Source organism: Schistocerca gregaria, chromosome 3 (genome assembly GCF_023897955.1).
Source record: "Schistocerca gregaria isolate iqSchGreg1 chromosome 3, iqSchGreg1.2, whole genome shotgun sequence".
NCBI lineage: Eukaryota > Metazoa > Arthropoda > Insecta > Orthoptera > Acrididae > Schistocerca > Schistocerca gregaria.
Genome location: NC_064922.1, coordinates 865,411,528 through 865,428,319, shown reverse-complemented (window position 1 = coordinate 865,428,319; position 16,792 = coordinate 865,411,528). Strand labels below are relative to the sequence as shown.

Genomic DNA, 16,792 nt, shown 5'->3' with positions numbered 1-16,792 from the left:
TCCTTACAGGAGGCATCACAACGTGTCACCAGGCAACACCGGTCAGCTGCTGTTTGTGTAGGAGAAATCGTTTGGAAACTTTCCTCATGTCAGCACGTTGTAGGTGTCGGCACCGGCGCCAACCTTGTGTGAATGCTCTGAAAAGCTAATCATTTTCATATCACAGCATCTTCTTCCTGTCGGTTAAATTTCGCGTCTGTAGCACGTCATCTTCGTGGTGTAGTAATTTTAATGGCCAGTAGTGTAGCATGACAAGTCGACTATCGTGTGGGCGAGCGAGTCAGCAGGCCAGCTGGGCTGTGTGCGGGTGGCTGTGTAGTGGTGGAGCCGGGTGGGACTCACGTGTACGAGCAGCTGGTGGGCCCGCAGCAGGTGCCTGAGCAGCAGCGCGATGTAGTCCAGCTGGCGCGCCGAGTAGTGGTCGGCGGCGTGGCGGCGCCGGGGCGGCGGCGGACCCAGGGAGCGCTGCACCCAGCACCAGCCGCGCGCCAGCACCGCCTCCACGCGCTCCTCCCACCTGCAGCAGGCGGCGAGCCAATGAGGCCAGCACACACTTCCCCCACCAAATGTGTCTGTACTGCAGGGAGGCGTCACACAGATAACACTAAGTAGGAGAACCGTGCAGGTAGCAGCACAGCACTTGGAGGGCTGCCTGCAGGTTGGGTGCGATTCGTACATTTATCGATGTGCCTGTCAGGTGAAGTCACACTCCGTGGTGAAGTTATCATTGCCATGGGATCACAAACTGTTAGCATAGGAACCATGACCAGGCAGTTCTGCAGCTCTGGCAGAATCATCGCAGCTCCCTCCTGTAACACTACATTTCTTGTATTTTACTACGTAGTTTGACCAAATTTCATATGTTTGTAATTAGTTTAGATAGAAATGGGGAATTATTGTAAAATATTCTTTAAATGAACAATGTGGTTAAAAATATTGCACACAAAATTTAGAAGTATCATTGTAAATAAACTGCAAATTTCGAGAAAAGAAAAAAAAATAACTTATTGTTTAAGACATCTACTGTACAATGGTGGCAATATAGCGTAAAATAAACAAAAGATTTTGCTTGCTCCCCAAATACTGCCATCACTCGTTAGCTGATAGAAATCGGCAAAAATAGGAAGCCTTCGGTGATGAGCATATTTGCTTCAACACCCGCTCGCTGACCTTTCAGATGCTAAAATACAATAGCGAAATATCAAGAACTCCAATGTTGAACATGACCAACATTGTAAGTAGCAAATGTGTTAACCAAACGTTATGTTACCGATGGACGGTTCGTTTCTTCATCATTCTACATGGACAAACTAGAGTGCAGTGGTAATGTGAGAGAAATGCATTTCTCGTAGGCAGAAGATAGTAACATTAATGGTTTTAATGGTTGTACAGTTTACATATCTCTCCCAGTTAATGCCTAAACTATCTTTATTTCTCGCTTTTTTTTACCAGTCAGTTGTGTGTCACCTCTGTATCTCTGTCCTTGGCGATAGACAACCTCGGCAACCCCTCAGTAAAGCCCTGTTTGGCACCTCAGTAGTACATCAGTCAGCATTCAAGCCCAGTTAACAGTCTTAAGCTTACGGGGAATCTGCCTATAACAAATATTGAGCAGGTAATCATCAATTCTCAGTGGTACAATAAATTACTATGTCATTTATAAAATTTAGCTCCTGTAGCACGACATGTCTCGGAACTGACCAACTAATTTCTATAAAAAATGGCAATTATAGAGTCTTACCCCCCAAACCCCATCATCAACCCAGAAAAATTTCTGTGGGGTGACGCAAAATGTTAAGAGACACGACAGATGCTTTGACTTGCTAGCCGACCAACCTCACAGGACACAAACAGGTTTCACTGGCTTATCGGTTTCCTTCTCTTTTAACTTGAGTATGCCAGCATAGAATAAAATCAGCACATTTGCTTTCATGGTAGGACCAAGCATAAGTGAAACTAAGAGCCATAAATCCTCTAAGAGGAGCATATTTCGTTTAAAATAAAATGACATTTTCTCACAAAAGGAGTTCAAGTCTCTAAATTATGGAAACAATACGAAAAACAGTGACTTGGAAAACTTAAAGGAAATAGCACAGACTTTGGAAATTTCTAGGCAGACTGTCGCAAATCGAATGTATAGACATGTGTCCAGTTCGTTTAATTTTACCTTCTGCTGTTGAGTAACTGTGCAAAGTTCGGTAGTATTTCAAGTTCACAGGTTCTGCTCCCTATAATTTCAGCCAACAGCTGTCATTAACGGATACAAACCAAGTTTTCTTCACAGATGATTTGCAGTTCACCTTGGACAAAGGGTGACTCACGAAGATATGCAAATATTTTAATATGTTATTCTACAAGTAAAAGTAAAGAAAAAATTTCATATAAACATAAGTCCGCAAATGTTTGGTTACCCAGTTACAACTAATAAAAGATTTTTCCTGAAATTAAGCAATTTCGCTAATATGAGACCATCGCAAAACTACAAGGATAAAGTACAGCACAATTTCCATTTATTTTGCTTTTATCGATTTGGTGAATCTAATAAAACATATCCTAGACGCCTATCTGCAGCAGTTTTCCAGGACATCGTGATTATGAATGCTAGGTAGAGAACCTGTCTGCCATAACATTCGAAATACTCCACTAATGGTTCGTGCATTCGGAATCCTCCGAGCTGGATAATGTAGGTGATATTCTTTAGTTGCAGACATAGCATTACCATCACATTTGCCATAAATAATCTTCGCTTCTCTGGAAGTTCTGGAAAACTACTGCAGATACACGTCTGGGACATGTTTTACTGGATTCGTGAGACCAATTACAACAAAATAAATAGAAATCGTGCTTTACTTTAACCTCGTACAGTTTTGCGATGGGTTTATATTAGCGAAGTTGGTCAATTTCAGGCAAAATCTTTTGTAAGCCGTAACTCTGCAATTAAACAGTTGCCGACCTGTGCTTGTATGAACTTTTTTCTTTAGTTTTACTTGTAGAATAACATATTGAAATATTTGCATATCTTCGTGAATTACCCCATATAAAATAGGTCATGAAGGGAGAATCTGCTATTCTCCATGAAATGTTGATGAATGAGATGGACAAAAGGGGAAATGACTAAGAACTGAGAGGACTTTTTAGTAAAAGCAAGAACAGAAAAGCAGGACTCAAACATAGCATAAAAATCAACAGGATAACATTCAGTTAACATAGTCTACTGTGTCTTATAATGATATTTTGTTGAGTAAGAAGACACTATCAATTAAACAACACATTAAACTGGTAAGATAAGCCAAAAAAAGAAGGTGACATTACGGGGAGCATTTCGTGTCATTGCGAATCAGAAGACAAGTAAGAGACACATTGATGCCCAGTGAACTGTTGTGGTAAAGGATCACACAAGAAGCAGAGCAGATCTCATAGTACATCAATATTTGTGTCAACACACACGAATCATATAGTGTCTGATCTACTGTGAAAGGACGCAAAATGTTGATAGTAGAGGAAAGCAGCTGATTCGTTGGTTGATCAGTATGAAAACACACGCAACAGTTGTTGTAGCAAATGCTGTGCCAGTGAAATGTTCTGCCCTGCAGTGAGATGAAGCCGACAAGAGAGTCGGCAACCGTAAAACATTTTGTTTCGTGGTATCACAGCTTTCACTTCACTCCATCGATGGAGTGTGCATGCTTATGTAAACTACATGAAGCAGTAGATAAAAACTGTGCACTGTGCCCAAAAAACAAATGAGGTAAGGTTCTACGTGATAAAAAGGGACTTTCGCTGTGTACAAGACAGTGTACCACCAGATGCCCTACTGTGATTTCTCTGCATACTAGGTTGCCAAATGGTACTGGTATATACCAAAGGATAATGTGTTGCCATCGTCACTTCTCATGCTATAAAAGGTTAAAGGACACAGGCCAGATAGTCATCCCTCACTTCTCTTTAACGCTTCTAAGACTTCAAGATGTCTGGTTTTCTGATACGACTTAATGTTCTGTACCAACCCACGATTCATATCTTCATACAGGGCTATACATAGTATCACTAAGATGACATTTACAAAACAGCTCTCATGCGGTCACATACTTCATCATCATCATTTAAGACTGATTATGCCTTTCAGCGTTCAGTCTGGAGCATAGCCCCCTTATAAAATTCCTCCATGATCCCCTATTCAGTGCTAACATTGGTGCCTCTTCTGATGTTAAATTCTTAACCGAATCCAGGTACCTTCTCCTTGGTCTGCCCCGACTCCTTCTACCCTCTACTGCTGAACCCATGAGTCTCTTGGGTAACCTTGCTCTCCCATGCATGTAACATGACCCCACCATCGAAGCCTGTTCGCCCTGGCTGCTACATCTATAGAGTTCATTCCCAGTTTTTCTTTGATTTCCTCACTGTGGACACCCTCCTGCCATTGTTCCCATCTACTAGTACCTGCAATCATCCTAGCTACTTTCATATCCGTAACCTCAACCTTGTTGATAAAATAACCTGAATCCACCCAGCTTTCGCTCCCATACAACAAAGTTGGTCGAAAGATTGAACGGTGCACAGATAACATAGTCTTGGTACTGACTTCCTCCTTGCAGAAGAGAATAGATCGTAGCTGAGCGCTCACTGCATTAGCTCTGCTACACTTCGCTTCCAGTTCTTTCACTATGTTGCCATCCTGTGAGAATATGCATCCTAAGTACTTGAAACCGTCCACCTGTTCTAACTTTGTTCCTCCTATTTGGCACTCAGTCCGTTTATATTTCTTTTCCACTGACATTACTTTCGTTTTGGAGATGCTAATCTTCATACCGTAGTTCTTACATTTCTGACCTAGCTCTGAAATATTACTTTGCAAACTTTCAATCGAATCTGCCATCGCAACTAAGTCATCCGCATATGCAAGACTGCTTATTTTGTGTTCACATATCTTAATCTCACCCCACCAGTCCTTTGTTTTCAACATATGATCCATAAATAATATGAACAACAGTGGAGACAGGTTGCAGCCTTGTCTTACCCCTGAAACTACTCTGAACCATGAACTCAATTTAACGTCAACTCTAACTGCTGCCTGACTATACATGTAAAGATCTTTAATTGCTTGCAAAAGTTTGCCTCCTATTCCATAATCTCGTAGAACAGACAATAACTTCCTCCTAGGATCCCGGTCATATGCCTTTTCTAGATCTATAAAGCATAGATACAATTCCCTGTTCCACTCATAACACTTCTCCATTATTTGCTGTAAGCTAAAGATCTGGTCCTGACAACCTCCAAGAGGCCTAAACCCACACTTATTTTCATCCAATTGGTCCTCAACTAATACTCGCACTTTCCTTTCAACAATACCTGAGAAGATTTTACCCACCACGCTGATTAAAGAGATACCTGTGTAGTTGTTACAATCTTTTCTGTTTCCATGTTTAAAGATTGGTGTGATTACTGCTTTTGTCCAGTCTAATGGAACCTGTCCCGACTCCCAGGCCATTTCAATTATCCTGTGTAGCCATTTAAGACCTGCCATTCCACTGTATTTGATGAGTTCTGACTTAATTTCATCCACCCCAGCTGCTTTGTTGCACTGCAATCTATTGACCATTTCCTCCACTTCCTCAAATGTGATGCTATTTCCATCATCATTCTTATCCCATTCTGCCACGAAATCTGAAACATTACTGATCGTATTTTCACGTACATTGAGCAGATCTTCAAAATATTCCCTCCATCTTCCCAAGGCATCCACAGGATTCACATACTTCTATAAACAAAAATCGGTAACAGATTGATCACTTCTTACATCAATTTTCTACACAATAAAAGTCGAATTAACATGTGATTGCCTGTACTCTACTTTCTTCTGACGACAACCGCTTCACACATATTTAACACAGAAGGTATCAATGTGTGAGTATTTCAGATTGCTCCTAATGTGCTTAGATAAGTTGAGATTCAGACAAACGTTTCAATGTCAGATAGATAACAGCTTCACTGAAGACAGCTACAGTGAGTTAATTTTGGAAACATTATAAACGAAAACATTGTGCAAAATGAATTACCAGTTTTTTTTTTAACTGCGTGTTGAAGCAAGAGGTAGACACATTTCAGTACTCACATTTAGATTCACTCATCAGATAAAATATTACTTACAGAATCAGTAACAAAGTATTCATTAATTTCCATTATTACCTTGTGACAATTTCTTTTACACTCGTTTATATATACATATATATATATATATATATATATATATATATATATATATATATATATATATATATATATATATATAATTCTAAATTAAGCAAAATTTTATGGGGTCATGTATATTAAGTAAAATGTTGTAGGGCGTAGACTGCGATAGGGTAAAATTATTACCTTCTCTGTCAGTTGGCATTCTTGATAGAATCCACAAGACTAGCACCTGAGAGGACCATCACAGGTTGCCTACATGTAGAGGCTGAGCTGCGTCAGTGGCAGCAGGACGCGGTCGTCACCCCTGTTTCATACACTAAGCCACGCCCCATTTTATGAAATACCCAATAAAAGAGTTTCAAAGGCAACACACACACATATATATATATCACATATATCACAACCTCATTTTACTATCCAATCTCATTTTTCAATTAATTTTGAAGCCACACCACGTTATTGGATACAGGCCAGTCAGAGAAAGCCAGCATTCATACACATCTTATCTGTCCCAATCCGTAGGCTAGTGCTTAACCGTCCAAAAACATTTTTCAACTCTTTCTTAGGGCACACCACTTTCTTGGAAATAAGCCAGTCAAAGAGCTTCTAAGAAAAAATACACATCCTTTGCTCCCCTAATTACAGTCCAGTATTTAACCAGCCATTAAAACGTAACATCCCGTCAGTTTGTGTTCAAGTGTTGACCCTCTTGTTCTCTGTTCTCCATTTAGCAAAGACTATAGTTCGAATTTTGCACCCCATTTGGTTCAAAGCATAATAGACCCTCATATTAAGTGTCACAATGTTATTCCCACACCTCAATTGTTTGTATTACTGTTGTAGAATAGCACAAAATACACATGGAGCTAATGATCTAACTTACAGTTTAATATAGTCTTTATTCCTAAAATATAACTATAAATGCTCCAGCTAAGTGCCACGATGCTATATCCACTCTAAGTTGTATATATTATTGTTCTAGTCACATGAGGCTAAAAATGAACTACACAGCAAGGTATTATTGACAGCTGACTGTTCCTAACAAACAAATAGGCGTTCAGATCGCAGTGTGTGTGTGTGTGTTTGTGATGATCTGCCAGTGGCTGACGAGGAAGGGCGACTGTTGGGATACAGTCACTTATGTGTAATGTCAGGGAGACAGTGCTAAGATGTGTACATATGCTTATTAAGCAAGCTCTCAGACGAATTGCAACTTATTCTAAATGTAAGATGTATAACCAGTAGTCACGACATGATTACGTAAGGGAGAAGGTATGGTTACGACATAGTGTGTTCATCCACATACACAGCCAAAATCTCCAACAATTCAAGACACGTTGATGTGTTCAAACCTGTACGGGTCCTGTCTCTCATATACAAGGGATACAGGCAACACATGTGTCAGATTACTGTAGGATGAACTTTTTGGGATGTTGCAGTAACTTTGAGCAGACAACTACTACCTTACAGGTTCAGACTTAATGCAAGATTGTGCTGGAATTTTCTGGTGTAGAACATAGAAGGTTACCTTCTTTCCTCCTAAAATGGTGCCTGGACACGTTATAAATGTTTGTTTTTGTACCACCAGTAACAAAGACTCAAATAGGCCTAAGAGGAACTGTCAGCTATTACGGCCTTGCCTATTCAGCGTTTTATTTTAACCATATGTGTTGAACAACTTCAACAATTCCCTTTTACAGAAAACCAAGCTACATGGTGCAGTGACTAGCAAGCCAGGCTTGCATTAGGGGAGGAGGGGGGGTGTAGGTTTGGATTTACTTAAATCACTTTGGACAAATCGCAGGATGGTTCCTTTGACATGGAGCAGCCAGTTCCCTTACTCATTCTTTACTTATTCTGAGCTTGTGCTCCATCTCTAACGACCTCGATGTCAAAGGACATTAAATGCTAATCTTCCTTCCTTGTTTTACAAAAGTTACTCCTTGAATTACAGTTGTTTGTGTTAGCATATTCAAAAGAAAACTGGTAACAAAAGAGATAGAAATGTGAAAATATGAACTGGTGTACTTGGCATAATCAACTACTATGATGGAAGAATGGGTGGTTGAAAGCATAGCAACCTTCACTTCCTACATACACGAAAATGTATTAAGTAATGTTGACAAATCTACTGTCCAGTGTCTTTTTTTTTTCATCAAAGTGTCATGTACACTCCTGGAAATTGAAATAAGAACACCGTGAATTCATTGTCCCAGGAAGGGGAAACTTTATTGACACATTCCTGGGGTCAGATACATCACATGATCACACTGACAGAACCACAGGCACATAGACACAGGCAACAGACCATGCACAATGTCGGCACTAGTACAGTGTATATCCACCTTTCGCAGCAATGCAGGCTGCTATTCTCCCATGGAGACGATCGTAGAGATGCTGGATGTAGTCCTGTGGAATGGCTTGCCATGCCATTTCCACCTGGCGCTTCAGTTGGACCAGCGTTCGTGCTGGAGCTGCAGACCGCGTGAGACGACGCTTCATCCAGTCCCAAACATGCTCAATGGGGGACAGATCCGGAGATCTTGCTGGCCAGGGTAGTTGACTTACACCTTCTAGTCACGTTGGGTGGCACGGGATACATGCGGACGTGCATTGTCCTGTTGGAACAGCAAGTTCCCTTGCCGGTCTAGGAATGGTAGAACGATGGGTTCGATGACGGTTTGGATGTACCGTGCACTATTCAGTGTCCCCTCGACGATCACCAGAGGTGTACGGCCAGTGTAGGAGATCGCTCCCCACACCATGATGCCGGGTGTTGGCCCTGTGTGCCTCGGTCGTATGCAGTCCTGATTGTGGCGCTCACCTGCACGGCGCCAAACACGCATACGACCATCACTGGCACCAAGGCAGAAGCGACTCTCATCGCTGAAGACGACACGTCTCCATTCGTCCCTCCATTCACGCCTGTCGCGATACCACTGGAGGCGGGCTGCACGATGTTGGGGCGTGAGCGGAAGACGGCCTAACGGTGTGCGGGACCGTAGCCCAGCTTCATGGAGACGGTTGCGAATGGTCCTCGCCGATACCCCAGGAGCAACAGTGTCCCTAATTTGCTGGGAAGTGGCGGTGCGGTCCCCTACGGCACTGCGTAGGATCCTACGGTCTTGGCGTGCATCCGTGCGTCGCTGCGGTCCGGTCCCAGGTCGACGGGCACGTGCACCTTCCGCCGACCACTGGCGACAACATCGATGTACTGTGGAGACCTCACGCCCCACGTGTTGAGCAATTCGGCGGTACGTCCACCCGGCCTCCCGCATGCCCACTATACGTCCTCGCTCAAAGTCCGTCAACTGCACATACGGTTCACGTCCACGCTGTCGCGGCACGCTACCAGTGTTAAAGACTGCGATGGAGCTCCGTATGCCACGGCAAACTGGCTGACACTGACGGCGGCGGTGCACAAATGCTGCGCAGCTAGCGCCATTCGACGGCCAACACCGCGGTTCCTGGTGTGTCCGCTGTGCCGTGCGTGTGATCATTGCTTGTACAGCCCTCTCGCAGTGTCCGGAGCAAGTATGGTGGGTCGGACACACCGGTGTCAATGTGTTCTTTTTTCCATTTCCAGGAGTGTAGTTTCCATTGGGCAACAGCATAAGTCAGTCATCAACAAGTGTACTTTAACCTATGAATTAGATCAATAGTACCAATGAGCAAATCATCTGTGTTTTGTACCTTTGCAGAACAAAAATATAGGCAATAATACTGGTGTGGTAGTAACATTCTGTTTAGTCTGAGGGCCAGTTGCACCCTGCACCTCGTGTGGTACAAAGATGAACTAGTGTTGATGCTAAGTGTACCCTAACCTGTCAGTTACAACAGTAGCGCCAGTAAGCAAGCCACGTGTATTTTGTGATGTTACATGTGAAATATTTTCTTATTTTGGTACATAATACCCGAAATTTTAGGTGCTGTAATATTCTAGTGCATAGGTAGAATTTTCGTCCATGATCAGAGATCACAGTTTCCTTCCTGTAGAACATTCTTCATCACTGTCTTTAGCAGAAGTAAACTAAGCAGGCACCACTTCATCCAAGGGTTTACGAAACTAATATACCGTATTTGGTGCCTTTCATAATGATATTGGCGTATTACGAAAATATGACGTCTGAGTGACACATTGCACTAAAGATCCCTCCAAAACACATCATTTTTAGTGTGCGTTGTTGTGGTGAAATATCGTTAAATGTGATGGCGATGGATGAACATTCTGTCGAGCGTGGCTTTATTTAATAGTTGATTATGGAAATAAAGAAGATGTAATCAACAAACTTTTTGACAGAGCCTTGACGCCATGGTTCTGATTGGTAAGTGATGGAGCCTTCCTCAAAAGGTAGCTGCAGAATGCTACCTCAGACCAAAAGTAATCAAAAATTGTATGAGCCAATCAGTAACGTTAATTAAATTTTTCTAGTGTAGAACATGATACGTTACCTTCCTTTCTCTTAAAATGGTGCTTGCTCACGATATGAATGTTTGTTTCTGTATCACCTGTAAGATAGCCTCAAGTAGGCCTAAGAGGAACTGTCAGCTATTACAGCCTTGCCTATTCAGCGTATTATTTTAACCATATGTGTTTTGCACTGCCATAGTATTAGCATTGTGGCACATAATCTGCGAATTTATAGTCCCATTATATATGCCAAACGCATCTTCACTTGTAAGTGACATGAATAGTGTCAGCATCTTCACATACTTTGATACATGACACAAACATTATGTAGATGTAGAGATAATACTGCGACTCTTAAATTGAGGGTCATCAGTTTTGTTTTAGGTGTCAAGTGTAATTTAACATGCAAGTTACACAGTAATTACACTTCGTGTTCTTTTTGTTTGGAACTGCCAACTATCAATGCCTTGCCTGGTTTACATATTATTTTAGCCATATTTTTTCTCTACTGCTATAGAACTGTAATAAAAAGAATTTCGACATGGAAATAGCATTGTGACACTTAATATGAGTGTTGATAGTCGTGTTTTAGGCGCTATGTGCGTAGTGCCGTGTAAGTTACATTGAAGAACCAAAGAAGCTGCTACCCCTGCCTAATACCGTGTTGGGGCCTCCGCGAACACCCAGAAGTGCCACAACAGGACGCGACATGGTCTCGAATAATGTCTGAAGTAATGCTGGAGGGAGTTGAGGCTCTCCATAAATCCGTAAGAGTACGAGGGCTTGAAGATCTCTTCTAAACACCACGTTGCAAGGCGTCCCAAGTATGCTCAATACTGTTCATATCTGGGGAGTTTGGTGGCTAGCGGAATTATTTAAACTCAGAATAGTTTTCCTGGGGCCGCTCTGTAGCAAGTATGCACATGTGGTGTGCTGCATTGTCCTGCTGGAGTTGCCGAAATCCGTCTGAAGAGCCAATGGACATGAATGGATGCAGGTGATCAGACAAAATGCTTACGTACGTGTCACGTGTCATAGTCGAATCTAGTCATATCAGGGGTCCCATATCACTCCAGCTGCATACCTCCCACACCACTACAGAGCCCCCACCAGCTTGAACAGCCCCCTGCTGACATGCAGGGTCCATGGATTCACGAGGTTGTCTACATAAACTCGTACACGTCGACCCGCTCGCTACAATTTTAAACGAGACTCGGCCGATCAGGCAACATGTTTGCAGTCATCAACAGTTCAATGTCGGTGTTGACGTGCCCACGCGAGGCGTAAAGCTTTGTGTAGTGCAGTCTTCAAGGGTACTCGAGTAGAGCTTCAGCTGCGAAAGGCCATATCGATGAAGTTTCGTTGAATAGTTCGCACGCTGACCCTTGTTGATAGCCCAGCATCGAAATCTACAGCAATTTGCGGAAGGGTTGCACATCTGTTACGTTGAACGATTCTGTTCAGTCGTCGTTGGTCCCACTCTTGCAGAACCTTCTTCCGGCTGCAGCGATATCGGAGATTTTATGTTTTACGGGATTCCTGATATTCACGGTACACTCGTGAAATGTTCGAACGAAAAAAATCCCCATTTCATCGCTACCTCGGAGGTGCTGTGTCCTATAACTCGTGCGCTGACTAGAACACCACGTTCAGACTCACTTAAATCTTGATAACCTGTCATTGTAGCAGCAGTAACCGATCTAGCAACTGCGCCAAACACTTGTTGTCTTACGGGGTGTTTCAAAAATGACCGGTATATTTGAAACGGCAATACAAACTAAACGAGCAGCGATAGAAATACACCGTTTGTTGCAATATGCTTGGGACAAAAGTACATTTTCAGGCAGACAAACTTTCGAAATTACAGTAGTTACAACTGTCAACAACAGATGGCGCTGCGGTCTGGGAAACTCTATAATACGATATTTTCCACATATCCACCATGCGTAGCAATAATATGGCGTAGTCTCTGAATGAAATTATCCGAAACCATTGACAACGTCTCTGGCGGAATGGCTTCACATGCAGATGAGATGTACTGCTTCAGCTGTTCAATTGTTTCTGGATTCTGGCGGTACACCTGGTCTTTCAAGTGTCCCCACAGAAAGAAGTCACAGGGGTTCATGTCTGGCGAATAGGGAGACCAATCCACGCCGCCTCCTGTATGTTTCGGATAGCCCAAAGCAATCACAAGATCATCGAAATATTCATTCAGGAAATTAAACACGTCGGCCGTGCGATGTGCCCGGGCACCATCTTGCATAAACCACGAGGTGTTCGCAGTGTCGTCTAAGGCAGTTTGTACCGCCACAAATTCACGAAGAATGTCCAGATAGCGTGATGCAGTAATCGTTTCGGATCTAAAAAATGGGACAATGATTCCTTTGGAAGAAATGGCGGCCCAGACCAGTACTTTTTGAGCATGCAGGGACGATGGGACTGCAACATGGGGCTTTTCGGTTCCCCATATGCGCCAGTTCTGTTTATTGACGAAGCCGTCCAGGTAAAAATAAGCTTCGTCAGTAAACCAAATGCTGCCCACATGCATATCGCCGTCATCAATCCTGTGCACTATATCGTTAGCGAATGTCTCTCGTGCAGCAATGGTAGCAGCGCTGAGAGGTTGCCGCATTTGAATTTTGTACGGATAGAGGTGTAAACTCTGGCGTATGAGACGATACGTGGACGTTGGCGTCATTTGGGCCGCAGCTGCAACACGGCGAACGGAAACCCGAGGCCGCTGTTGGATCACCTGCTGCACTAGCTGCACGTTGCCCTCTGAGGTTGCCGTGTGCGGTCGCCCTACCTTTCCAGCACGTTCATCCGTCACGTTCCCAGTCCGTTGAAATTTTTCAAACAGATCCTTTATTGTATCTCTTTTCGGTCCTTTGGTTACATTAAACCTCCGTTGAAAACTTCGTCTTGTTGCAACAACACTGTGTTCTAGGCGGTGAAATTCCAACACCAGAAAAATCCTCTGTTCTAAGGAATAAACCATGTTGTCCACAGCACACTTGCACGTTGTGAACAGCACACGCTTACAGCAGAAAGACGACGTACAGAATGGCGCACCCACAGACTGCGTTGTCTTCTATATCTTTCACATCACTTGCAGCGCCATCTGTTGTTGAAAATTGTAACTACTGTAATTTCGGAAGTTTGTCCGCCTGAAAATGTACTGTTGTCCCAAGCATATTGCAACAAACGGTGTATTTCTATCGCTGCTCGTTTAGTTTTTATTGCTGTTTCAAATATACCGGTCATTTTTGAAACACCCTGTACATAGGCGTTGCCGTTCCTGTTGATATACCTCCGTATGTGAATAGGCCTGCCTATACCAGTTTCTTTGCGCTCTAGTGCATAGTTTACAGAAATCCTTTTCCCGGGTGCTCACTCTGTGTGCTAGTCACGGCACACAGAATGTGACAGTACCGCAGAAGCATGGCAAGCAGAGCAATTGTAAGCAGTGTGAACAGCGCAGTAATACAGCATCTGGAATGCAGCTCTGCAGCCGCCCGCGGTGGCGTTGCGGTCCTGGCTCTGCAGTCCGGAACCGCGGGACTGCTACGGTCACAGGTTCCTATCCTGCCTCGGGCATGGGTGTGTGTGGTGTCCTTAGGTTAGTTAGGTTTAAGTAGTTCTAAGTTCTAGGGGAGTTATGACCTAAGATGTTGAGTCCCATAGTCCTCAGAGCCTTTTTTTTTTTTTTTTTTTTTTTTTTTTTTTTTTTTTTTTTTTTTTTTTTTTTTTTTGCAGCTCTACAAACTCGGTGCAGTACAGAGTAATGACGTGCGGCATCCGTACTCGACCGTTCCAAGGCATTCCAGTACTGACGAGAAACGCAGTGGAGGAGACAATGGTCTGTAACTGAGACACCACGGTGTGGACAGGACCACCGACACCTCTGGTTAAACGAGGGTATATGGCGGCCTAACCTGTTACAGTGACGTAATGTCTGGGATTAACACCGGTGTTTCCGATATCTCGTCCTCAGTGACTGGTTATTACGTCTGCATCACCTATCCTGGCTGAATGAGAGTCTCGCTAGTTATAGGTTAACACAGGTAACGAACCGTGATATGCTGCTTTCTGCCTGCTTGAAGACCTCAGCTACAAGACTGCAGCTTTCCATCTGTAGCTGGACTTCATCGCTCCACACTGCAGCTACTGAAGGGTGACAGCCACGACTGACAGTACCGGTAATTTCCAAGAATGTTTGCCTATGGAAGTCGCGGGATCCAAACGATAGCTATCGAACATGCCATTGTCAATCGATCAAATGACTGTGGGCGTTATGAGCATGTTAACAGTGGTCAATACAGCAACGACAAAAGAAGAGAGAAGAGCGTTACTAAAATACTTGTAATTACAAAGGAATCGACTTAACTTACTCGTCGTCGATGTTGTCGTCATGAAGAATTCCATTTGATGAGTATGCTACGGGAAGCATTTCCTTATTGCCGTAACCTGGTTAAACTCTGCCAATGTCACTCAAAAATATGGGTAGAGTGTCAAATGCCTTAATTTTTCCTTGCAAAAGCAATTTATGGAAATAGAGGTAGTGAAACAAGTAGAATTCGTCTCTTTCTTCTGGACGCCCTTCTGTTTTAATGGAAGATTTCACAGATTTACACAGCCGCTCGATATTCTGCGTGTGCACACTAGGGTCATTCGAAGACACGAACTCCACAGAGTGGTTGACGAACTCGTGGCCGAATCCTTCAGCTTTCAGTGTCTTGTAGGACTGAAAGCCGTCTGTAATGACTTTACTACCGGGTAGTATAAAGTGCTCTATCAAACCGACTAATGTTGCTTTGTCTCTGGACAACACTCTCACAAAAAAAAGCTTCCTGGACTCTCGTTCTATACCACCAAATGTCCAAATATGTTTGTTTCATTCTTTGAAGGTCATCCTCCCTGGTTCTTCCTTCTTGCTATGTGTGATTCGTCCACTTGAACAACATTATTCGGTCCACTGTCGTTTGTCACTATTACATAACACACTTCTCCGCAAAACCCGAAATAGTCGCACATGGTATTAATAGATAATTCAGTTTCCGATGCTGTTGCTTGCAGGGTGTAGTCTCGAACCAAACAAGATAGAATAATTAATGCTGGTCTGCATGGATACTTTGGAATAGTCAAAGCATGTATTCTTCCTGACAGTCGTTCGTTTCCCACACTTTCCGCAATGAAACTGATACGGTATTTATCATAACTCTTCTTACGACGTTTTATACACTTCGACACACCGCAATAAAAAATTCCTCCTTTTCTCATCCGGTATTAGTCCATATTTCAGACAAAAAGTCAAACAATTTTCTACATTGCATAAGCATGGAATTAGATTCTTCCACGCGAGGCAATCGGCTGAAGAAACTTCAAAAACACGAGACATCCCACTCACTTCAGACATAAATCGTCTGGACCTCTCTAGCAACTCACAAACAATTTATAATAACGCTCACCACGACAATCGTGTGATCGCACGTTTGAAATTTATCGTTTGGTGCCCGCAGCTTCGATAGGCAAAAATTCTTGGAAAATACCCAAGTCCCTATGTATCGTTCGTGTCGAAACATTGAACGCAAGATCAGACCAATTACATCCTGCGCAGAAGCGTTTAAGCATTCTTCCTGGGCTCCATAAGTGAATGCAACAAAAAGGAACCATAAAAAACTGTAGGAAAGACCCTCTGCCATACTCTTCGTAATAGATTGGAGAGTATGGATGGAAATATCCACTACTGGTAATTAAAACTGCTACGGCAAGAAGAAATGCAGATGATAAGTGGGTAAACATTGGATCAATATACACTCCTGGAAATTGAAATAAGAACACCGTGAATTCATTGTCCCAGGAAGAGGAAAATTTATTGACACATTCCTGGGGTAAGATACATCAGATGATCACACTGACAGAACCACAGGCACATAGACACAGGCAACAGAGCATGCACAATGTCGGCACTAGTACAGTGTATATCCACCTTTCGCAGCAATGCAGGCTGCTATTCTCCCATGGAGACGATCGTAGAGATGCTGGATGTAGTCCTGTGGAACGGCTTGCCATGCCATTTCCACCTGGCGCCTCAGTTGGACCAGCGTTCGTGCTGGACGTGCAGACCGCGTGAGACGACGCTTCATCCAGTCCCAAACTTGCTCAATGGCGGACAGATCCAGAGAGCTT

At 43.2% G+C, this 16,792-nt stretch overlaps 1 protein-coding gene across 1 annotated transcript in view; it reads right to left on the bottom strand.

Annotated features, from left to right (window-relative positions):
- LOC126355634 (uncharacterized) overlaps window positions 1-16,792 on the bottom strand; it is a 459,686-nt gene that overhangs the window by 186,242 nt on the left and 256,652 nt on the right. The window contains exon 9 of the mRNA XM_050006000.1: window positions 343-517. Coding sequence (XP_049861957.1) covers window positions 343-517 — 175 coding nt within the window. The remainder of the gene's footprint in view (window positions 1-342; window positions 518-16,792) is intronic.